At 39.0% G+C, this 26,185-nt stretch overlaps 1 protein-coding gene across 1 annotated transcript; it reads right to left on the bottom strand.

Moving 5' to 3' along the window:
* Positions 1 to 259: 259 nt before the first annotated feature.
* On the bottom strand, positions 260 to 25,659 carry UBE2J1 (ubiquitin conjugating enzyme E2 J1). Its single transcript, XM_028108082.2, has 8 exons — positions 25,483 to 25,659; positions 17,792 to 17,865; positions 16,738 to 16,869; positions 14,263 to 14,347; positions 13,873 to 13,978; positions 10,454 to 10,583; positions 9,109 to 9,228; positions 260 to 3,562 (listed from the first exon to the last, which is right to left on the bottom strand). The coding sequence occupies exons 1-8, from the start codon at positions 25,511 to 25,513 to the stop codon at positions 3,284 to 3,286; spliced, it is 957 nt and encodes a 318-aa protein (XP_027963883.1). The 5' UTR covers positions 25,514 to 25,659; the 3' UTR covers positions 260 to 3,283.
* Between the last annotated feature and the right edge of the window lie 526 nt (positions 25,660 to 26,185).

Below are 26,185 nucleotides of genomic sequence, written 5' to 3'. Positions count from 1 at the left end.
CCTTATAACCTACATTAAGGGTGTGAACTTAAGAGAATCAGACCTGAACGCTGGAGAAGACTCTGGCGGCAGGGTGAAGAAAGGGACAAGACTGGAGCCTTGTTAGAGGTTATTGCACTAATTCAGAGGATATGAAGGCTCATTAGGGTAATGGCAGTGAACATAAAGAGCAGTGGTAAGACATGAGAGAATATTTAAGGAGGTAGAATGGACAGAAGACCGAATAACATAAAGAATACAACCTGTGGTCAAAACACGGTATGAATAAAGTCACTGGTTTTATTGAGCAGCTCAAACTCGTTCTGAAGGCAACTGTTCAAGAGGCATTCCAAACAGCTTCTGAGCAATGTACAGCCTCCCACAAGGCTTAAACAGTACCCATGTTAATGTACACGTTAGTCTTTGTTAAATGCATTCACTTTTCATTCATTACTTGCAAATAATGCAACAGTATAGGCTTTTCAGTACTTCAGCCTAGATTTCTGCTCAAGTAAGTCCAAATGTGTGAGGTTTGCCTGTTTACAGATTCTGGTCTATAAAAATGGGAGGTCTCAAGATACCAGAAAGTTTATTCATAGCCAAAAATAACAAAAAGATTTCTTATTCTCCTGAAATAGGAAATATTATATTTCTATAGTCAAAATGATAAACAATTTTAAAGGCTTTTTAAAAAATTCATTGAGAATTTTGATGAAATTCATTTATTTCAGTAGAATAAAACAGCAGCATGAAAATGTAAAGTGCTACATAAAAGCCCCACAATACATAAAATTTGGAAGCTTTCATTGGCCTAAACAGTTACAGGTGAAACAGACATATTTTTTTTGAGCATGCTATTTTAACTACCTTGATATGTAGTCATGTGCTTTGTTGGTCAAAGAAAAAGCCATGAATTACTTAAATCTGAGGATTGGGGGAAGGAGTCCTAAGCCTTTACTAACCAGATCACACACCTGGTTTTGTCATTACACTCTAATTAAAGGGATAAACTGGGGCTTTAAAAATAACAGTTTTCTGAAGTCTCTTCAGGTGGTGTCCGAGTAAGAATAGCCCCAAAGATCGATTTTGCTCAACTCCACGATGGGGATCCAATTGACAACTTAAGGATTTTTAGGTAGCATCTGTGAGCCGAAAGGGAAAGAACAAAAAAATATGTCACTTTCAGATATGTGTATCAGGTGCTTAAAAGATGCCAACACAAAAAAGAAGGTGGCCTGTCAGTTGATAGGGGAGGGAAGAGAGGCAAATCAGATAAAGAAGGACCTGCACAGTGCAAAATCTTCTTGGCTTAATCAATCTTAAAGTATTGGTACACCCCATAGAAACATGTAACAAGATCACATAGATCCTGAGGCCGGCTCAGGTTTGACTGAGAGGAAGTGGAGGGAAGATTGTTCCTAGCACACGATTAATCTCAGCATAGGTTGAGAGCAGGGGGACTTGCTTCTTCTCAGGTGATAACATTATTTGGTCTTCCCAGGTGGGTCAGTGACCTCTTGCTAGGAAACCACTGAACCAACATCTTTAATATTTTGTGTTCCAAACCAAGACTTCAGAATGTGCTTTCTCGTGGCAATAAAGTTATAAAATGGTCACCTATAATTCTCCTGACATAGGAGGTCCTCATAAAGTCCTTGAGCTTTTTAAGACTTTACCAACTTTGGCTGTAGATATAACAGAAACAATCTGTAAACACTTTTAAAATGCTAATTTATTAAAGTTTAAGACAATTATGTATTATATAATAGTATACAGTATGTTCTTACTTTAGGTATGGACATAAAGGAAAAATGGCTATTAGATGAAAATAGAAATTGTGTCTTATAATTAACAGAACCAAAGTCCATAGCAGCAGTAAAAATTAAATTTGCCTTTAATACCATTTTACAAATTGTTTCTATCTTGCCCATAATTTCAGTTAGCTAAAACTACATTAAGGACTTTATGAACACCATCCCCAAAGTATTCAAGATACATTATGGACTAACTTTTGGACTTGTCTAGAACCTGAACGCCATTTACAACATTGAGTTGTAAAAAAAAAAAAAAAAAAAAAAAAAATTTACTCACAAATGCACTTTTAGAACGTAACCTACTTGAAAGCAGGGGACTGCCTGTATTTAAAAATTAAATCTTTATTAACAAATACTCTCAAGAGTGCCCTCAATGCTGCTACTGAACCATTGCTGAAGGCAATGGTTTTCTGTGATTATATGTTCTCACCAAGCATTATAATAATAAAATTACCTGCTAGAATCCGTGGAGCTAGCTAGCACTAACTTATATACTGATTTTGCACTGAAAATTATTTCTTGGGCTTTGATTAGGTGGACAATTCTAAGTAAAGGTTTTTCTAATTTCTATCACTGTTACTTGGGCCCTGAGCTTTTCTGTTAAAATGGTACATGAAATATTTCAACATTACACATATTCCTGGAATAATTAAATTTATAGTGATTACAAAGCTAGGCATATAATACCTTCAAAAGAGATACAATTCAAAGCAGAGCAAACATTAAAATCTGAACATCCTTCCATTTGACTTCTGGAAGAAAATCAAGTGATTTCCTGGCTTGGACCCTTCTTTCCTTAAAAAAAGATCTATAGAGGACTGTTTCCTTTCTTTGTAAATCTTGTGTGCATTCGGGAGAGAAGGGGATAACAGCACATCAAAGTGGTTACAAAGCATTATTCCCACCCAATAACAAAGATGTGATCTCATTTCCTCATAAATGTTTGACTGAAATAGTTACTTTCACTGAACATTTAGGACATAAAGTAAGTCACAGAATGGGCATCCCAGTATATCTCCTGTGAATGACATTCTCAGCAAGCTATTTGAAGAGCTCTACTTTCCCTTTTCAACTCTTATCCCTGTATCATTCTACATAAGTAGAAACAGAGTACTCAATAAAGGGTATTGAGTAACTAGTAATACTCACTGGAACTTAAAACACCCTCTTTAATCCAAAAAGTTCAAAGAGTCATACAGAAAAGTATCACAGATTTACATAAAAAGAAGCTGAGGCATGAGAAACAACAGTAAGTTATTTCTCTGTAAAGCAGGTCATACGGTGAGACAAGGGACTTTGACTTCCAGTCCCTTAAACTAAGCAGACACAGTCTGAAAGTCTAGCTATATCTATACTGAAGTTTTAAGGATCAAAAAAGGAATGAAGGGTAAATACAAAATAATCTTTTTGTAAACAATTCTTAGATTATACCCAATGCAGAAATGTTTAATGAAGCAGTTGAGTCACAGCTCTTAAGACACAAAACAATATTATAACTCAAAGTCAAATATGTACTCATTGGCCAGATATATTCGTCGGAATATAAGAGCTGCCAATGCCAAAGTCAAGATGACAATCAGAACAGCGGATCCGCCATGATCGGTGTGGTTGTCTCCTGGTTGCTGGCCCTGGGTCACATCTGGGGAAGTAGACGACCTTCTTTGACTCTGCTGCTGGGCTCGGCGTTGTCGAGGGCTCATGGAGGTATTCTTAACAACAGGCTGAGCAGGTTGTTGAAGGGATGCTGCTGAGGGGTTCTGGGTTCCATACTAGGAAATTTTAGGAAATTTTGTTTGAGATTGGCAAAGAAAACTTGTATATATACCTGTTATCTATTCAAGAGTACACAGAATCTCAGAGCACTAAAATATGACTAAAGGCAAAACTACCAAGAATGATCTGAATGCTGTAACTAATTACTCACCCTCCTGAATAAGGCGACAACACAACTTACTCTGAGTACGCATCAGGCAGCAGAGGAATTTATCAGCAACAAATAAGATGAGGACAGAGTTGAGCCATTTGCTCTATAGCTGGCTTTCTATTCTCCTTCAGCAATATCTGTTAAACATCTGGGCACCTCACTTCTTGCAGGAGAGCCAAGGAAGAAAGCAATCTGATTTCTTTTTGGCTTGAAAATTTGCCATACTCAATGGCAAAAAGTTAAACTCTCAACAGTGTGCCTTTCATGAACCAGGTCTCTTCCAACATTATCTTACTACAGCAACATGCCTCCACCAACAATCATGGAGCATAGGGAAGAATTTCAAACCGTACGTTCTTCACAGCAGTACTGTTATAAAAATTAGATGTGGTTTCCAAGCCAGGATTATCTTTTCTCATAACTCCTGTCAGTTGAATTGAACACAAGTCTAGAATACTGTGTATTTGAATTGTGTTACTTTATATATGTAAACCATACTTTGGCACACTAGTTGGCTCCACAAAGCACAAGATACCAACTGCTTTGTACCCTTACAATGACTGCTTGGTCAAGCATAACCACAATGTGGTACCACGTGATTCAAAATCTTAAATACGGTTTATAGATAAGAAAGCTCTACAAAATACGAATTCCATTTTATTTATATAGACTCCTTAACTCTACCTCTAATAACCCAGTGGCCTTTAATTCTTTTACTGAAAACACCTTAAACTGGTTATATTAATGCCAATACCCTTTCAAATAAAAAATAAGAATGCATGTTTTCTTCAGAATAACTTTAAAAACTGAGTAAATATAAAACATTTAAAATACTTTCCATTAGAGAAAATTTCAATATTTAGAAGGAAAAAAATCAAATAATATAATTCAAATTTTTTTTTTTAAGATTTTTTTATTTGAGAGACAGAGAGTGTACGAGCAGGGGGGTGGGCAAAGGGAGAGGGAGAAGCAGGCTTCCCATGGAGCAGGGATCCCAACGTGGAGCCTCGATCCCAGGACCCTGGGATCATGACCTGAGCTGAAAGCAGTGGCTTAACCAACTGAGCCACCCAAGTGCCCCTCAAATTTTTTAAAAAAGATAAGAGGATGGGCTTTGTCCTGGCAACAGCTATAAACATTAGGGAAGAAACTGCTGATCTAAGTTACCTACAGTAGAAATTACATTTTAAATCTGATATTCATTTCAACAATCAAAGGTCTCAATAATCTGAGTTTCTTAAAACTGTCCTTTGGAAGCACTCAAATGTAGTGACCCATAACACAGAGATAAAAAAGGAACTACTGACTCTGAGTTAAAAATAAAAGTCACTGCTGATACTGAATTAGAGCTGCATGAACTTGGGACTTCAAACTCCAGGACAGCCAGCAACAAGCTCACTGAAGGGAGCAAATCCACAAAGCAGCAACATTTTATGAGGTCTCACATTGTCACAGGCATCATATAGGATCTTAACACTCATTGGGTTGAGCTGAGTTATGGCAGCTGATAACAGCAACATTCCATTTGAAATCTCCCATTCTTCTGACTGCTCAGCCAAGAAGCTAGAAGTGTCTGATGCAGCAAAAGCACTCAAGGCTTACAGGGAAGGCTCTTAAGGAAAAACATGAAGATGCTATCAATCCAGAAACCAGCATAAGAGATTGATTCGGCTTAAAGATTTTATTTTATACATGTTATTTTTTTCCATTAGTCTGAGGGGAGAATACAATGCCCATGTACTTGACTAAAACAGGAAGCCTTATCATTACTAGGCTGGCTCTACCAGTTTGGAGATGCAGGACCCTAAGCAAATTATTCAACCTAAGATTCAGCTCCTTCATCTGTATAGTGAGGATAATATCCAATTCTGTAGTTGTAAGGATTAAAAGGATTAATGATATAAAGTGTTTAGGATACACAACTGCTGATTAAATGTTAGTTATTATTAATATTGTTACTGTTAATATGCCCCTTTGGAGACACTAGATTTGGGTTTTTTTTTAAGATTTATTTATTTGAGAGAGAGAGCGTGCATGCAGACGCAGGGTGGAGGGGCAGAGGGAGAGAATTTCAAGCAGACTCTGGCTGAGCTCCGAGCCCTACCTGGGGCTCGATCTCACGACCCTGAGGTCAGGATCTGAGCCGAAACCAAGAGTCCATCACTTAGCCTACTGCACCACCCAGGCACCCCCCAGATTTAGATTTTTAAAAAATCATTACTTAGGAGAGTTTTTCAGACCCCTGTTAGTATGATTAATATTTTAGGGGCGCCTGGGTAGCTCAGCCAGTTGAGGGGCCGACTCTTGGTTGCAGCTTAGGTCATAATCTCAGGGTCTGAGATCTGCCCACCCATGGGGCTCCAACCTCCGGGAGGCGTCTACTTCAGATTCTCTGCCTCTCCCTCTGCCCCTCCCTCACGCCCCCCATGCATACCCACTCCCTCTCTCTAAAATAAATAAGTAAAATCTTTAAAAAAGCAAGTTTAGAACAACAATCCCTTAAAACATTGACTTTAGATGATATTTTAGTACATGCACTTAATGTAGACATACTGCTTTAATCAGATTCCTATATTTCAGATGCCTTCTGGATAATATATTAGTATTACTGATTAGTGATGAGATACCATAAAATTCTAAAGTTTTTCCTATTTAAAACAATCCCATCAAGGGAAAATGGTAACAACCTCAAGATTATAGACCCAGAAGAACCTAGATTGCTTGGAGTTTAAGGACTAACTGGACAAAATTTTGGTAGTTCATGTGAAGTTGGCTTTAGCATCTTCAAAATGCTGTGTACAATTGGTGGTAGGACCTCTAAATTTTTGCTGTTGACCTAAACTTGTCCAAATACACCTATCGCTGAATGAAGACTTAAGTCATACCAGTTTCCATTTCCTTAGTTAAGATGAAGCAACCATTTTTGGGAAGGTAGAAGTATATGACATATGTATTTAATTAATTTAAAATAACCGTCAGTCACAAGTAATTCCCTTGTAATACATATAAATTTTTCTAGAATAATCTAGAATAACCAGCATCTGTGAAGGAGTTTTGTGTTTGCTTTTTAATACAAAATGGAATGGCTTATTCAGAACCTCAATCCTTAGGAAGAGGGAAAAAAATCTGACAGACTGGAAGAACATAAAACTACCATCAGTATTTTCCCCATTTCTACACAGCTAAAAAAATCTGCATCAAAAAGCAACAGATGGCCTGATATTATCTGCTGTATTTAGACTTTGGGCAATCTCTCGCCCCCTCAAGGCTAAAAAAACGTAGCTTATCTGGGATTTGATGTATAACATTTTAGTGAATTTATATTACACTTGCATGTAAAGCAGCCACCCCTAGCCAAAACCAAGTTTCAATTACTTCCATGGTGATCAAATTATATAATCAACCTCTGAGATAATCTGTATATAAATGTAACTAAAAGCTTAACTTGCAACTGTAGCAATTGATTACTTATCAGTGTTTTAACCAGAATTGGCATCAATTACCTGTATCTATGAAAAAGAATTCTCAGTTGTATGTACTTTAAATTCAAAATGCACACCTGATTAGTTAGATTATATATAGTTGATATATACATATCAACTAATCAACTATACTGCAATAATAAACATTAAAACAAAAGAAGTCAAATCAAACCAAAATGGAAAATACCACTGTAATAATATTATTGGTTGTGCAATGTAATTTACTTAAACTTTTTAATTTCTTTGCCTGTATTTCTAGTATTTTTTAAAAGTGTCAATCCTAAAATTAATTTATTCAATCAACAAATATGTATTGACCACGAACTATATACAAGGCACAAGGCCAGGCACTGGGGATACAGTGCAACAGAAAGAGAGCTCTGATCCTCAAGGAACTGACATTCTGGGAAGATAGACAATAAATAATTAATGATAAAATAAATTATAAGTAGAATAAGTATAACTGCAATATGCATTATGGGGACTTGACACAGATTTAAGAGACTGAAGACAAATTTAAATATATCAGAAGTATCAGGAGACTGTCCTTACAGGTGAAAAAAGATAACCACCCTCCTCTCTGAAAGGGGATGGTTCCATTTTTTTAAAAAACTATAAAATAAAAAAACAATTAGAATTCTAAAGGTGAAAAGTAATCTGAATTTTTTTAATATTTCAAGGTAAAACATATACTGACTAAAATTAACTCATAATATCCCTCTGTGATTCATAAAATTACATGGGGATCATATAACTCTCAGCATACGCTTCTTCCTTATACCCCTATCTCCAGTCCTCCAACTACTTCCTCCAGCGTTCCCTTTTGCGTTCTCTCTCCAACTTACTTCTCTCTGCCCATCTCACTCTGAAAAGGAGAGAACAACCACTCAGGACTATTCGGTCCCACTTTATACTTATACTTATATACTTAACTTTATACTAAGTTATTCCTGAGGAAAGGGCAAATCTGTATTTGCCAGCTTCTATTTCAATTTTCCTGACCCTTTAAAAATCCTCTCTAAAAACTGAAGATGGGAAAAAAAGATGTAGCTACTCAACCAAACAATGTTACCAAAAAGACATTTGTTTTTTTATATATAGAAAGAAAATCAATGTTTTCCCCCCATAATCCTAATTATTTAGCAACTATCCAGTCACATTTTCTTAATCAATCTCTGATGACCTATACCCACCAATATTTAGACAACAGGTCAGGGCAGAACTAACAAGACACATAGTATTCATTTAATCTTTCATTCAACAATTATTTACTGGGCACTTACTATGTGCAAGGCAGCACTGTCCAATAAAACTTTCTGAGATGATAATGTTTGATATCTATGCTATCCAATGTGGCAGCCACCAGCCACAGGTGGCTATGGATTACTTGAAATATACCAGTGTGACTGAGGAACTGAATTTTAAATTTAATTCTGAATAATTTAAATATAAATTTAGATAGCTACTTGTGGCTAGTGACTACTGTATTGGGCAGAGCAGGTCTGAGGCAAATCTTTGGCTCTAGTCCTTTATTAACTGAGTGCCTTAATGCAGCTTAACAAACCTGCCAAAGAAACAGTGCCTATTTAGAAAGTGGCTAATGTATGTATATTTTGTTTTATTCAGAGTGTAGTGCTATACTGTAACTAACTTTTCAGAGAAATCACAGAATTCTGGAGAGACGACAGGACCTAAAAATTATTTAGTCCAACCCCGTTTAATAAGAAAGAAGGCCCCAAAAGTACGAATTTGCTTAAGATAATATGACTCATTAGAGGGAGAGGTGGGCTGGAATCCAACTGTCAGGAGAATCAAAATATTCAGATATTTCACCTACAGGTTTCCTCCTCCGACGGCAAATAATGCTAATGATACAGACACACATGTATGTAAGAGACAAGAGCCATACCGAGGTACTTGCCGCAGCACCCTGGAATGCTGTAGGTATATCATCCTGTAAATCATTTAGTGAAAAAGAGTGGTTTAAGTCCGGCTCAGCGATAGTCTTTCCAGATGAATTGACTTCTGCCTGTAAAAAAGGTACACCCAAGAGCAGTGTTACAACAGGAAATGTACAGAATAACCCACACTTACTAATCCTCTCTTGGGCTTATTTTAATTGCTAACTTAATATCAACTACCAATCAGTTAAACATCGAGTGCTCATGTGTCTAAGCCTGTGCTAGGTATTTCAGGAAAAAGCACAGACAAACCTGTTCTCAAGGAGCTGTTACTTGGTGAGAGACAAAACTAACACCCGTGGTTCATAATCCACAATTCCCAAATAAATTTTTTGTAATTTCCAGGTGAAGTATGACATGTGAGGGTATTAACAGTCTTTATCCCACATTAGTGTGAATATTCCCAGGTTTGCTGAGGGAATATTAATAGATTTGATTATGGGGTACTGCCCCAGATCCCACTGCAGGTACTAAAATATGGTGTATGTTTGGTATTTTCTAAAGTCTGAAATTCTGATGTACAAAACACATCTGGCCCTCCGATTTTCAGAAAAGCAATTTTAAGTACAATAGGAATCCTCAGAAGGAAGAAAATAACCAATACTTATTAAGCACCTCTTCTTCCAGATAACACAACGAACAGAAGGAACAATTTCTCACAAGAACTGGATATGAAAGGACAGACGGGATGTAAGGGAGGTGAACAGGTCGGAAGTTGCATGCTGCTTAATGCAGGTTGACATTTTTTAATAGAGCTAATTAAATCCCAGAAGTAATTCTATGTTTGAGTAAAATCTATGTGGAAAAAAAGGATATATGGGAGATATGCCAAAATATTAACAGCAGTTATTTCTTGGGGAGGGATTATGTATGTTGTTATTTTCTTCTAAATTACTATATTTTCTATAATAATAGCTAAAATTTATTAAGTATCAGGGACAGCTCTAAATACAATACACTTAAGTGAGTATTAACTCAATCCTCATAAGAATCCTACAAGATAAGTAATATTATTATTTACAGATGAGACAGAGTAGCTAAGTAATATGTCTGATGTCCTACTACTAATAAGAGCAAAGCTGAGATCTGAACCCCAGGACTGTATACCAGAGTCCAAGCTCTTAACCACTATGCTGGACTGCCTTTGTGAATGTATATTATTAGTTTCGTAATAAGAAAAAATTATTTGTAAAACCTTATTGCAACAGAACTATATTGCTTTACTTTCTATCCAGAATTTGGCAGTAAACAAAAGGGTCACATAGTTAGAATTTATTTACAAATTTAGAGTACCTTAAAACTGATTTGTCTAGCCAGTTCCTTGGCTTCTTGGTCAGCTTGGCTTGAATCACTTCCAGATTTTAAAGGCAACAGGACATCCTTCATGGCACAGCCACATCCCTCACAACAGAAATCTTGTGATCTGGTAGGAAATAATTTTTTCGATGGGTATAAATCAAATATTTGAATATTAATTCAAGACACTCAAATACTGAATGATTCAATTTAAAATAAGAGAATCCTGGATAATTCCATATCCTATTCATCTACATGTAAATTAGACAATTATGGCAGTATTATAGTTCTGAGACAAATATACAGGTTAGGTTAAAAAAAACTCATGTTGAGGTGCCTGGCTCAGTCGGAAAAGCATGCAACTCTTGATCTCAGGGTCGTGAGTTCAAGCCCCACACTGGGTGTGAAGATTACTTAAATAAATAAAACTTAAAAAAAAAACAAAAACAACAAAAACTCATGTCAATTGTATCTCAATTTTTTAAAGTCTAAAGTTAAAAAAAAAACAGGGCTTAGTTTCCATTTTTTTCCAACATACTATCTAAAGAAAACTAAGCTTTAGATCTATACAACAAAAATATATAAAATGTCTAACTACACTGTCCTCAAGATCACACATAACAAAACTATGTTAAGCCTGTGAAAAAAAGTCCATTATAAAGTCTGAATTATGTTTTAGCTGAAACATACATAAAATAGTAAAGAAGCTACCAAAAATAGAATTTACAGATATTTTTAAGGAAAAAAAATCACAAATAGCAGTATAACTAAATAGCAGTATAACTTATGCTAAGTGAAGTCAGTCAGTCAGAGAAAGACAAATACCATATGATTTTACCCATATGTGGAATTTAAGAAACAAAACAAACAAGTGAAGGGGAGAAAAAGAGAAGCAAACCACGAAACAGACTCTTAACTACAGAGAACAAACTGAGAGTTACCAGAGGGGAGGTGTGTGTGGTGGGGAGAGTGTCAGTGTGGGGTGCAGTTAAACAGGTTATGGGGATTAAGGAGGGCACTTGTGATGAGCACTGGGTGTTGGATATAAATGATAAATCACTAAATTCTACACCTAAAACTAATATTGCACTGTATGCTAACTAGCTGGAATTTAAATAAAAACTTGGAAAAACATAAAAATAAAAAAATAAATAGCAGTATAACTTGAAAGACAGAGAACTCGTATAAAATCCAAAGATTCTGAAATTTATCACTCATTATATTAAGTAGACTCAAGATAAATCTGTTAACTAGACTACTTCCCAAGATTTATTTGCTTTCCTATGTTTTCATTTTCCCCTTTGTATTCCAGATATACAGATAGGCCTTCCAGATAGGCCAAAAAGTGCTGAGGCTTTGTATGACTGGAAATAAATATGTATAATATATAGAAGTATGTACCATTACATTGCTGAACTTTTTAAAAAGTTGTTTTATTGTACTTCCATTTCAACATAATAAAAGCCTTCAGTCTTTAAGAACATGCCATTTATTTCATTTTTAAAGACTTTATTTATTTATTTAACAGAGAGAGACACAGTGAGAGAGCAAGCAGGGGAGTGGGAGAGGGAGAAGCAGGCTTCCCACAGAGCAGGGAGCCTGATGCGGGGCTCCATCCCAGGACCCTGGGATCACTACCCGAGCTGAAGGCAGACGCCTAACGACTGAGCCACCCAGGCACCCCAAAAACATGCTATTTAAGTTTATTAAACAACTTCATGTGAACAAAACATATGTAAAAGTAGTATTAACTTATTAGTACATGTTGCCGAATATTTTTGTTTCACCAGAAGCAGCACTGCTGTCTGTATCCTTTTGAGAGTCAGCTGTATCCAAATTATTTGCATTAAAATGTGTCCACTTTTAACTGAGAAGTCAGACGAAACTTAAAGGGGAAGGTTAATTTTTAATATATTAGTTTATCCACAAGAACAATATGCTACCATGGATGAATGCAAAATCATGTTTTTAAAAAGCCTCTATCATAGACTAAAAACCTAGTATATATACATTGGGAAGTCTAGAACAAAAAAGCACAGTTCTTTTTTTCCTTATACATGAAATGAACTGGATAAAAGTATCAAGACAGAAACCCAACAAAGAAAATCAAATAAAAACAAATGTTATATATTCAAAGTACATATTATATAATTTGTGAATAACAGCTGCAGTAAGGTGTATCCCCAGAACCTAAAAATATGGTTTAAAAAGAAAAGTTGTTGATGAACTCCATGAGTCTATCAAATCTTTCAGACACTAAAATCTATTTGATTTAACAAACAACTATGGAGGACATATTCTGGGCTGTGCTAGGGTAAGATACACTATAATTTAGTTAATGTAATATGTCTGAGAGGTGGTAAACAGAAGAGTCCAAAGCAGAAAAATGATCAAGATCAAGATTTACAGGGGCGCCTGGGTGGCTCAGTCGGTTAAGCGACTGCCTTCAGCTCAGGTCATGATCCCAGGGTCCTGGGATCGAGCGCCACATCGGGCTCCCTGCTCAGCGGGGAGCCTGCTTCTCCCTCTCCCTCTGCCTGTCGCTCTGCCTACTTGCGCTCTCTCTGTGTCAAATAAATAAATAAATAACATCTTAAAAAAAAAAATCAAGAATTACAGAATGTAAGTACTTTTAAATACTCTTCCTCACCTCACTGCAATTTTGGAATCTTTAACATTTGTTGAGGGTTGGGTCTAGTATTCTAGGATTAGAAAGCCTCTTGATAGGATTACTTATAAGGTCTCTTCCCTATGCACACTGATTAAAAAAATAAACTGGGTTAGAAGTTGTTCTTAAAATAAAAGAAGAGAGAGAGAGAGAGAGAGAATTAGTCTTTGCACTACTCAAAAGAGAGGCTACTCTGAATCTGATGACTAATCTGGGTTATACAGACAGAACACATCTGAAAAAATGAGAAGGCAATACCACTAGGAAACCATAACTTGATAAAGAAAACTCCTTTACTTTATTCTGGATCATTTACTGAGCACTTGCTTTGAGCCTGATACTGTAGGTGCAAAGATGGATAAAGTGGACTCCCTCCCTACCCTCAAGAAGTTTTTAATCTTATGGAAAGCTACATATAAACAATTGCATTGTTTTTTTTGTTTTTGTTTTTTCCATCTGTAATTCTGCCCAAGTAGAGACAAATGACCAGAACTGTTTTTTTGGAGAAGGTATCTCCCACTTCAGGTTGATATTACCAACTACTTTCTAAAACTAGACAGCATGAAATCAATTCTTTAGACTCTGGTCACCCCTGAGTAGTAAACTGCTACAAATGAAATTCTAAAATAGCAAAAGTAGACTAGATCCTGTAACCAAGGTAACTCACAAAGAGACAGAGCCTATCTCCTAACAGCCATTATCCAGAATAGTACTTAAATCTTAACAAAGAATGAAATGCAAAACTTACTTTTTGGCAAGTGCTCTTCTTTCCTCTGGTGTGTAATCTAGAGAACCTATAGCTCCCTCTCCTTTTGTTGGCATAAACCCAATGATGGCTAGTAACGCTGTTCTTACTGAAATAAAAAGTAAACATGAATCTAAGTTGTTTTGTAAAAGGAACTGGGTTTACTCTGGAAAGAGAAAAAAGGACACATAGGCTTTCACTGAAGAGGTACAGGTAGGGTGGTTGTATTAAATGATGGCAAAAATTGAGACAAGGAAAGAATTTTTATTCTCTATTCAATAATATCAAATTAATTATCCAAAACAGCTTCAGTCTCAAGAGGGTGTTATACTTTATAATTATGAGTTGATTAGAGTTATAGAAGAGTTATATTCACTTTAAATTAATACTCACTACTCCATGAAGGCTGCCAAGTTTCAGGATGATGTCCTGAGATGCTCAAACAGATTTTCTTGCCTACTTCAAATCGTCCATTAGCCTTAGGAATAAATAAGGCATTTTAAGAACTATATATGTGTTTAATGTTTTATACTTTATAAGTATAAATATATTTTATAAATAAATTAATTTTAAAAGAAAACTAAATATAATCTCCAAGGGGACACAGATTTTTGTCCTCTTATAGACACTCCACAAATACTTGTAAAACAATAAAAGCTGTGAAGTTGTGGCACCTTTCTGAAATCTAAATAATTGACATATAATGATGTCCTGATCTCCTTCTCTGAGCACAGTACTGGACTAGGCTCTGTGAAGGATCTAAAAGAGAAGATATGCAGAGGCTAGGAAAAACCTAAGGACTTGGTGTCACCTAACTAGATATTGGTGCAGGAGGCTCCGAGACAGCAGTGATTTTCATAAGGATGATGCAATTTCATAAGACAGCAATACAGAAGAGGCAGATCAGAGGTGATGATTTCCATTTTGGACATGGATCTCCTGTCTCGGTAGAAGAGCTATTGAGGACATACTGCAGACAGGCAGAAATACAGACATGCTGATGTCAGAAGAAGATACACTTTTTTGGTATCTGACTTCACAGAGGTGACCAGTGAAGCCATTTCATAGAAATAAGAGAAAATAGCTGATGTCTGAACTTATAGAATATCCATACTCAGAGGAAGGGGAAGGAAGAAGAGACATGAAGTTAGGATATTAAGCTCCAAGTAGCCAGAGGGTTTGACTTATTCTCTGCCACATCTACAAGGTGCACGACATGTTTTTTTAAAAGATTTTATTTATTCATTTTTAGAGAGCAGAGGGAGGGGCAGAGGGGGAAGGAGAGGGACAAGCAGACTCTGACACTGAGTGTGGAGCCTGACTCAGGGATCAGTCTCATGACCCTGAGATCATGACCTGAGCTGAAATCAAGAGTCAGATGCTTAACCAACCAAGCCCCATGGTGCATGACATATGTTTAATAAATATTTGCTGAATGAAGATGGAGAGTACTTTTCAAAATAGAGGATGTGAACCAGAAAGATCAAATATTGAAAATAAGGAAGGCAGGGCTGATTCTCAGCCAGTGTGCTAACCATGAGCATACATTGGTTAACTATTGAAATATTTCTGTACTCGTTGGTTAACAGCTACTGCCCCAACTACCCACCTTCCACCCGTTTCCCCATGCACCAGCCCCATCCCCTGAACCACTTGGCTCTCCCCATGATCTAGCAACTAAAAAGTCACTCCTAACACAGTAGGGCCCCTCCAGGACCCTGCTCCAGTCCTACTGCCGGTATTAACAATTCTCAACACCACCTAATATTTGTTAAGCAGAACATTTTATATGATAGGAACTTTATATTATGACTGTATTTACCATACACAACCCCTGACAGAGGAGAAAACTGAATTTCAAAACGATTATGCAACCTGCCTGGTGTAATGGGAAGAACAGTGGTCAGAATCCAGGTCTATTGGCTCTGAAACTAATGTTCTTTCCACTACACCAAGTATCGTAGTAAAAGCAGCCTTAGTTTCGTATTTATTGACGAATACATTTGTTTTACCATTTGCTACTCCATGTGGTGTCAGATATTTAACTTAGACAGACGAGGATGACCACTGAGAAGAGGCAGTGCAATTTCTCAAACTGGTCTCTGAGACTGGTGTAGTAAGCATGTAGAAACCAGACTGCAACAGGCTAAACTAGAGGAAGGATGTCTTGAAGTTAGCAAAGAGAAAATAGGACAACAGCTTAAAGAGGTAGGAGAAAGGCTTTTGTGTTTTGTTTTGCTTTTTTCAAGGTTAGAGGATAATTAGACATACTTGCAAATTAAAGGAAAGGAGGGAAGGAGAGCTTAATAAGAGAGGAATTTACTCTGAAGGAACAACATCCCAGAAAAAAATAAGAGAAAACTGGATCAACAGTTTTCCTTCACATGGAGGTGAAATATGTGAAGACAGGAATTCTAAGATATAAATAGTAATAATATAACTAACATTTATTGAGGACCCTGTGACAGTTCTTATTTTCAGAGCTGTACGTAAAAATGAGGAAACTGAGGAAAAGAGTATAAGAAAGGTGAGAAGTTGAAGGTGATGATGTGATTAAGAGATATAATAACATTAACTATCCTTTCCTGAGTACTTGGCAAGTGCCAGACACTGTGCCTAGCACTTTGTATCCACTGATCCACTGAATCCTATCAACCACACTATGGCAACTGTGCATTCATTAGCATCAATAATTCCTAGGAATTATTTTTTGGGGAAAAGAACTGTACTATCAAGTCCTGGTCCCCAAAGACAAAATTATAACAATGTTCTGCTTTATTTCTTAATGAAAATGAGTCTACTAACCATGCTTTGCAGTCACCATGAAGAGTTAAATCACAAGCATTCCAAAAAGCCAAGAATTCTTACCGTTAAAAGAATAATGCTCGGTGGTTTCATAGGATATTCTGGGGGCAGTACTATTCGTCCATGATAAACTCCTCCATCAAAATCAGAATCTGGGGGCCCTCTAACTGTGAAGTGCCATTCAAAAAGGTTATCCTGAACAAAAACAATAACCAGCAAGGAATCAATAACATTAAAAACGTTTGATCATCTTTATTAATGAGTACCAGAAATATTCCTGGGTGAGAAAAATGAAATGTTTCGCATTACTAGAATAGTTTCTAATGCACAAAATATCTCAAGTATAAAAGTTATAAATAAAAGCTATTTAATCTAGTTTTCATGTCCCACGAGAGCTAAAATCTTTTTTAAACAAATGCATTTAAAAACAGCTGAGCATTGTTATATATTCATAAGATTACAGATTTACTTAAGCTAAATTAATCCTTGAATACTAATTAGTGATAATTATTATATAATCAAATAATTGCTGTAAATGTGGATTATTTTAACAAACTTTAAAAAATTATCCCTCATAGACGCTTAAGAGCTTATTTATAAGTAGTCAGTAATATTAATAAATATGCTATCAACATCATCTTAGAGTCCCCAGGTACTTTACAGTTTACAGTATACAAAATATTTGCACATACTTTATTACATTTTATTTTCACTATTATCATGGAAACCAGGCTGACCACATTTAAATACCCTCCTTCTACAGATGAGAAGACTGAAAAGAGATAGAGATCTTTGTGCAAAAAGCCCAGACTAGCTTCAAGGGTCCAGGTCTTCCACACTAAAGAGTTTGGAGTTCTTTCCATTACCCCTCCCTCCCTCATACTCAAAACCTAAGACCAATTTAGCATCTGAGACCATTTATAGAGACTGGAAATTTGCTTCTAATATGTTGGATTCTGAATGGCTAATGAAATAAATACTAAGAAAATACAGGGAGTAAAATATATCAATAAACCAAACACATCTGCAATGACTCAAAGCCCTGAAAAAAACAATTTTAAGAATTCATTTAAAATATTAAAGTATTAAAATCCATATGTAAAAGATGGAAACTAACCTCTAATGGCTGTGCATGGTAATGATCTGTTGGATCTTTTAATTCTGCTGCTTCTTTCATTAAACGCTTAACAGCTAAAATAAAATTTATAAGATAGAGACATTTAAAATACACTTTTCCAAGAGATTAGCACAGATTTACAAACTTAATGAAAAAGTTCCTACTTCAATAAAAAGTGTATAGAGGACTAGTTCAACTGAGTATATGGTAGAAGTTTAATTATGAGATAACAGTATTAATGGGAGAGGGAAGGACATGGTAGCTAGGCACTAGAAGAATTATATATTAAATTAAATATTTAGGGCAGTACTATTTTTATTTAATAAGTACTTACATATGCTTTGTATGTGCTAGCACTCAAACATTAACTCATATAATCCTCTGAACAATGCTATGAGATAGGTACTATTTTTATTCCCATTTTCCAGACAAAGAAACTGACATGTGGAGAGATTATGTAACTTGTCCAAGGTCACACAGCTAGTAAATGACAGCTGGGATTCTAACACAGGCAGTCCAACTCTATCTTGTTAAAATGCCTATATTAACAAAAATTTGCCCTCTGGAATTCATGCTCATTAACAGTAGACCCCCCCCACTGCCATATTCCCACCTCTTGGGAATTTCCACCCACTATCTTGCATTAATATAAATGGGTGTCCCCAGAGGTCACTGAATCTCCATAGTTCTAACTGAATTCCTTTTTTTTTTTTGGTAGGTTCCATGCTCAATGTGGGGCTTGAGCTCACAACCCTGAGATCAAGAATCTCATGCTCTACCGACTGAGCCAGCCAGGTGCCCCTTGAATTCCTTTTTGAAATGACTTCAGCTTAATTAAAACTTCCAAACCACAGACCCCATAATTTTCTATGTCCACCTATACCTATATTCACTTCCCTCTTTATCTACACACTTAGCTCTTGGGAGTTTTTTCATAATCCCCTAATAAAATGCAATTCTAGCTGACCCAACCCAACGATCTTCTTATTTGGTATCTATACCCAAACAGCTGAGCATTACTGAAAGAGGGGTGGGGGGAGTCACAGAGGCAGGAACATGGATGCCATTATAAAGTTATTATCAACAACCTCCACTGGGACACAATGCCACCTAATATTCCTGAATTTCTCTGGTAAGCCCACCAGCCCACTCCAACTAGCACCCCAAGACTCTTTCACACCTGTTTACTCCTCATCTTATTCCTCTTCCACCTCTTGGAGTTAATGGCACAGCCTTCTACTTCCATGATAAATGGCTGTGGGCAGCCCATCACAACCTACAATCCTATCTGTATCTGCACCCTCTTTCCTTTCCTACTGGCTCTCAAAGGTCAATCCTTTGATCCCAGCCCCTCTCACCTCAAGTTTTAGGTGCCAAAAAATGTCAGGATACTGGTGTAGGAAAGCAAAGCCAGGGAAAAACCAGGTAGCCCAAGGCTCCCCAAAACTGTTTGAAAACCAACTGATGTAGTTCAATATGTGCTATAAGAGAAGTATGTACCATGTGGGTACCCTAACCTGAGAGCAGACAGAAGAGAAAAGGGGTGAGGTACTGACATCTGAAAGAAAGTAGGAATTATGCATAGATATGAATAGGCAGAGGAAACAATAAAAGTAAAATACATGAAAGTATAGATTGAAATGTTATAGGGAAAGAGGTTAACTGAGAACACCTCCCACACACATACAAACAGTTCAGTATGTATCAGGACTTCTGCATAAAATTTCATATTAATCAAGGGTTCCTAAGTGGGGGAAAAAGTTAAGTCACTATCCTGTTCCATAATTACTAATTCTTTTCCATCTCCTGCACTGAACTAGGTCCCTATAAGCACAGACTTTGTTCACTTGATCAAAGTATTTGAACATCTTATTGAGTATATACTAGATGTTACAGCTACAACCAAAATAAAATATACTTTTGGTTACCAACAAGGAGCTTGTAGTCTTGGGGCAGGTGGTGTGGGAATCAAAGAACTGAACAAAGCCTTGTGTCTAGAACATGGGAGGGGAAATATGTCTCAATATGTACCTATATGTTTCTTTTTTTTTAATTTATTTATTCATCTGAGAGAGAGCAAGAGCAGGGGAGGGGGGAGAAGGTTAAGGGGCAGAGGGAGAAGCAGACTCCCCACCAACTGGGGAGGCCACCACTGGGCTCGATCCCAGGACCCCAGGCTCATGACCTGAGCCGAAGGTAGATACTTAACCAACTGAGCCACCCAGGTGCCCCTACCTCTATGTTTCTAATAGAGCATTTGTCATGCTTCTCAGCTTGCAATACTGTTCCCAGTCCCACTCCTTGTCTCATCTAGACTGGCTTTAAGTAACTTCCTCGGGAAGGTCTCCCTGACACCTTCCCTTGTACGTGCTGAGGAATGACTAGAGATTCCCACCTGGACAGATAAAAATTTCTAAGGCGTGCTGGAGGGGAGTGGAGACCAGAAATACTCTCCAAGTTATTCTAATGTCTGTCAGGTTTGGAAGTCACTACCCTAGAAACTAGATTGAATCCCCTTGCTATAAGCCCTCATAACACTCTGTATTTTATCTTTCATAAAGTTCATCTCACTTGTAATTACTTAACACCAGTCTTTCCTGCTAAACAATTTACTTCACTGAAGGCTCCTCAGGGCTTAGCACATAGTAAACACTCAAATATTAGTTTAATTGAATTTTCCTATCATCCCTCCAAAAATCTCTTTCCAAGCATCTGATTAAAGGCAATGGGTTTCAAACTTATTTGACAATAAGATTAAATTCTTTGTTCAAAAAAAAGCTTAATGAGAACCTCAATATGTAAAAGAGGTAACAGAGCTGTTTTGATTGAAGAAGCCAGCATGGAAGGGTCCCATGGAACAAAGATGGAAAGACCCTGATTTAAAGCCACATAAAAATATCATTCTTTCCAATTAATATTATTAGATATAAACAAAATCATGGAAGCTGTTACAAAGTTAATTTATTTGGCTGCTGTTGGCAATCACAGATCCCATAGAGATTATTTTTCCTTCATTCCTCATCAGCTGGCTGAAAGATTAAGCTGAAGAACAGATTTTATGTCATTCCGTACCCTTACCACATTTTCTCTGCCTCTCTCCCACTCAGCTCAGTTCAACAGAAGAGATGTAAGAAAGAAATATCCAGTGGTACCTGGATATTATGAGAGATGTAAGAAAGGGTCAGAATTGATTTAAGAATGCATTTAAAGGAACAATAATTTGCTTAACAACTAAACATGCTTATTTTATTAGTTCATAGGCCACACAGGCACATACCATGTGAGAGCTAAAGCCACGTAGCCAAAGAGAAGTTACTATTAGTCTAGTGTTCTCATGATCTTTTTTTTCTGAAATTACATATATTATAAACACCTTAAGTGCAAAAGAAAATGGACTCTGAATTAGGCTGCATTAAACTTCTGGCTCTGACATTTTGTAGCTCTAAATCCTTAAATAAATCACTTAATTTTATTCTTCTTCAATGTTTGTACCTACTGAATGGGAGTCAATAATTTCTTCATATAATTCTCCTTTCCTTCCCCCTCTCCCCTTCCCCCATCACAAGTTATTAAGGTCAGAAATAGATTGGGATATAAGGCTCTCTCCCTGGTTCAAATCCAGGCAGTGGGCATATGTAGTTGGCCTCATGGCATGGCTCTGGTTCCCAAGGAGAAATATCACTGCTATGGAATAGTCAAGTTTCGAAATACTGCCTGGCAACTGGGGCTACCGCAGAGTCTGCCACTCCTGATACCCCATCTCTTGCTATCACATAGAAAACTTTTTCTGATCAGCTCCTCTCTTCTACCATGGTGAGATAAGATGTGCCAGGGAAGGGAAAGAAGTGGGGAGGACCTGCATACCTGCTCTTGTTCTTTTTTATGGAGGCCACATGATCTCTCTAGATCCAGGCTCTAGGCTCCATGGGCCCAGGCATTAGCAATCTTCCCATGCCCAGGCTCTACCTCACTAGGCTTATACTGGGCTTTGGAGACAAAGCTCTAGCTAAAGAGATCTTTTACAGGTCACTGTCTCTCATGTATCTGATTTCTCTTGGAAAGCAAATATCTTAATACAGTCAATCTCCAAAGCATAGATAAAATGCAGGAGGCAGGTATGAACCCAATGTCTGCTCCCCAAGTGCCTCCTCCTGCTCCCATACTAAAGGCACTTAAGCAAATGTTTAAGGACTAGTGTTTCTGCCCAGAAATACCCTACAAAGATACCCATTCAACAAATATTTAAAGAATGTCTGAGTGATGGAGACAGAATAACCAAGACCTGCTTCTTGCCTTCAAAAAGCTCACAGTGAGAAGGACATGAAAACAACTACAGTACAAACACTAAGTGTGTACAAATACAGGGACTACCTTATAGTCTACCTAATAGTCTGCCCAGGGTAGCTGGGCAAGGCTGAACCTTAAAGAAGCATGAAGAATGGGAATTTCCAATGGATTAAAGGGAAGCCATTCTAAGCAAAGGTTCCAACAGGGACCAAAGCATACAGGTGAGAAGAGTGGCTCCATCTGGACAGTCACTTGGGAAAAATGGATACATGGCAAAAATACAAAGAAGAGGGGAAAAAAAAAAGCAAAGGAGCACAGTTGTAGGAAACTAGGTTGGTGAGAAAGGCAAGGATCAAATCATGAGCAGCCCTGTAAGCCAAGCTAAACACTTTACTTTGAACTTTACACAGAGCCAATAGAAAGCTATTGAAAAATTTTCAATTTAAGGAGTGATCAAATCAGTTTTATTTTACTGGATCTGGTGACAATGGTGACTGAATAAATACTTGTCTGCGTGGACTGGTGCCCATGTGAGAATGCCTGCGTGTGTGTGTGTGTGTGTGTGTGTGTGTGTGTGTGTGTGTGTTCCAGGCTAGGGGGTGGAGTAAAGGTGTAGACCAAGAGATCAAAGATGATTCCCACAAGTGCCGAGTTGCTGTCAATCCCTGGAATAAGGAAGGGATGAGGTGCAAGTTTGGGGGAGGAGAGTAAATTGATGAGTTCGGTTTTTTGTTACCTTGTAGAGATTTTTTCAGTCTGTGGGAAATCTGGGTGAAGCTGTTAGATCACCAGTAATTCACACTAAGAGCATGGGTAGGACAGCTCTCAGGTTTCTGGTGGAGGTAGTGGGTGCCTTTGCACTGGTCTCTTATACACCAGTCACCTGCTAAACACACCCATAGGCCCTTCTGAAGAAAGCTGCCACAAGAGGTTCTTTATACATAGGTCTCCCTACTTTGTACTATGAGACCCTACTACCTTGGCCAGAGCAGACCCAAAAAAGGATCAGGGAGCTTGATGCAGAGCACCTACTGATAGGCTACGTCAGAGGCTTATGAGGTGGCTCCATACAGAGCTCTGCCCATAACCACAAGTCCATTCCAGAAAAATCACAATGTTTTCTTCTTACTTTTTTTTTAAAGAAAGATTTTATTTATTTATGTGACAGAGAAAGAGACAGCGAGAGAGGGAACACAAGCAGGGGGAGTGGGAGAGGGAGAAGCAGGCTTCCTGCTGAGCAGGGAGCCCAAGGCGGGTCTCGATCCCAGGACCCATGGATCATGCCCTGAGTGGAAGGCAGACACTTAACCGACTGAGCCACCCAGGCACGCCAGTTTTCCTACTTACCAAGCGAACAAATTACTACCCACGTGCTAGCACACTGGCCCTGAACCAGTTACGTGTATTCTCTTAATTGTACCATCCATTCCTCTAAGACAACTGCACATTACAGAGAAAGGGTTCTATCTCTTATATTGTGCAGTGCTTTTAACCACTTTTTTTCACATAAGCATTACTCTAAAAATATCACAGGACTGAGAATAAAACAAGGGAAGGAAGCATTTTCACCATGCCTCCTAGCATTTCTAGTAAGTCCCATAGATCATCTATGGGACTTAGAGATCATCTTCACCATGAACTCCAAATGATCCACACGGTAACAAACAAACAAAAAAAGATCTTAAAAAATCATTTCGTGTAGAACAGCAACACCACCTTTGAGGAAATACCAAAAAAGAGGAAGCAATTTATAACACTGGGGCATGTTGACCAAAGCTCAGCCATCTGACAGATCATATACTTTGGAAATGTACAAAATTCTGGAAAATTTTGAAAACTTTTCATAACCTCAGGTATGAGAACATATCAAACCTGAGCAATGTGCTGGAACAACAATGTCTTGGGACCCACCAGTTCTCCATTCCAAACTGCACTATTATTTATATTTCCATTATTCTCTGGACATTCCACTAAGTACCTCAGCTGTCCTAAGGAACTTGGTACCATGTGATCAAGTAGTCACCATACATTTTTACCCACGTAGTTTTATTTAAATCTATGACAATCTAAACAATTTAAGCATTCTATCACCCAACCTTAAAACTAAGGTTTTCTTTCCCTTTTTCTTTTACGTTCCTACCCCCCCACCACCGGAGGGTGTTCTTAAGAGATGGGCGGGGTGTGGGGTTGGGGGGGGTCCTTAACCCACTTAAATTGAATTGTTTAAACGCATTTCTTGGAAAGCCCACAGGCTTCACCAGATTTTTAAAGCAGTCTATGGACCCCCCAAATGTTATGACCCATTCTACACACTTGGTCACCTAAGAACACTTCTCAGCCTGACAGCACTCAAGCTAACAATGCTCTATTCAGTCAATATCCTCAGACTTTTCTGGAGTTTCTACATATTAAGTATTTTTCAAAAAATCAAAAGTTCACAATGTCAGCTCTTTCCATAAGGATGCTAATCTTGCTGATTCCTACCGAAAAGATGCTTTCTTGGAAGGGAAAAATAAGCAGCAGCAAATATTTGGTCAAACCATCACTAATATTCTAGGATTATCATTTAGAGCTGAACTGTGGAGTTTCTCCCTCCTGACAAATTTATCAAGGTACAGACAGAATAAACACCATTTACAGACCCTAGTGATTCATTTCCAGCCTGCCTTAATATGAGAGAGCTGCTTACTTTTCTTGCATCTTTATAATGCACCAGAAAAGAACTTGAAGCTAGGATTGTTTGGGGTGTTCTGTGAATGAAGCAGGGGCACTAAATACAGGAAGTCTCTAGGACTGAATATAGATATAGATCATGTTAGTCGTCGTGGCAAAAATCGTGGTTAGCTCTAAAGTACACGGCTCATCTAACTAGTTTTCTTAGCTCTTTGGTTAGTTGTTTTAATACAGAATATTTCCTCTAAGTCTGGAATTCCATTCGCCCCAAATGCTGCAAATGAGATATTTAAACAACCAAATCCTCACATGCAAGTGAGTCAAAGAGCTAATAAAAGTCCGGTGGCAGCGACGAAGGGATAACGACGGTCTGTGTTCAGGTACCGCAAGGGACTGTTAACTATTACCCACGGACATCACCTTTACACCTGCTCTTAGGGATGAGTTCAGAACCCAGCACTACGCGACCAAGATGAGGAAAGGGAAAGTCCGGGTGCTGCGGGGAACTGGCCGGTCCCCAGGACTGGCGGCCGCTGCCCGCCCGGCCGCCCTGCGGCCTGCATCATCCCGGCAGGCGGCGGTCTCGCGTAGAGCGCGAAACCCCGAAGCGGAGCCGCGAGTGGCGGCGGACGCGAGGGAACCGCAGCGCCGGGCCCGGGAGCCCAGGGTCACTCCGCCCTCCCCGGCCCACCTGGCGGCGCCGCCTGCCCGCCGCCTCCAGCCCTGCTCACCCGGACTCTTTAGGTTGTAGCGGGTCTCCATGGCGGATCGCTGTCCCGGCTCTGGCCTCCCGGCCCGCCGCCTCCACCTTTCCGCGCCGCAGTTGCCGGGGTGTCAGCGCGGCTCCGGCCGATTGGGCCAGGCAGAGGGAGCCTCGGCAGACACCGCCCAGCCCTGGCAGACACCGCCCAGCCCTGGCCGGGACTGCGGGAGGGGGGTGGGGGAGGAGTGTGAGCGTGCGGGCGGGGCGCGGGCTTCGCGATGGCACCGCCTCCTCCACCGCTCCCCCCGCCTCCCTGAGGGCCGGGCAGGCGCCGGCGCCGGCCGGGGCGTCGCTGAACGGGGCGCCCGGGCTGGAGGTCAGCCTCCTCGTCTGGCCGCGGGCCCAACCCCGCCGCGGCCGCCGGGTCTGCGTCACCCGCCCTCGTCCGGGTTTTGTGAAGTTGCCCTGACGTGGCGGTCGCTTCGTGGCAGTCGGTCAGCTCCGGCGCCCGTCACTGCGCGGTCGCCGTTGGCCCTGCGATGGTCGCCCCGGGATCTGCAAAAGCGGGCGGTGTCCTCGTCTTCCTCTCGGCCGGGCCCCGCGGAGCCCGACCTTTCGCCGAGCCCGTCCGGGGTCCCCCGGCGCTCGCGGCTATTGAAGAGGAACGGCGCGGCCGGAAGCGGCCGGGCCCTACCCGCTGCCGGCGGCCCCCGGGACCCCCGGGCCTGAGA

Source organism: Eumetopias jubatus, unplaced genomic scaffold, assembly GCF_037043125.1.
Source record: "Eumetopias jubatus isolate StellerSeaLion01/CBP00866 unplaced genomic scaffold, mEumJub1_p1.0 scaffold_6, whole genome shotgun sequence".
Taxonomy (NCBI): domain Eukaryota; kingdom Metazoa; phylum Chordata; class Mammalia; order Carnivora; family Otariidae; genus Eumetopias; species Eumetopias jubatus.
Note: the sequence above shows the minus strand (reverse complement) of the source record. Positions and strands in the feature narration are given on the sequence as shown.

Bases quoted from the DNA above. Each gene is read 5' to 3' on its own strand.
- UBE2J1 (XM_028108082.2), bottom strand. From the start codon at position 25,513: ATGGAGACCCGCTACAACCTAAAGAGTCCGG. The intron at 10,584-13,872 runs GTAAGTTTTGCA...ATTTCCTACCAG, and splicing joins AGAAGAGCACTTGCCAAAAA to ATCACAAGATTTCTGTTGTG. The intron at 9,229-10,453 runs GTACTCTAAATT...CCTTTTTTACAG, and splicing joins CTAGACAAATCAGTTTTAAG to GCAGAAGTCAATTCATCTGG.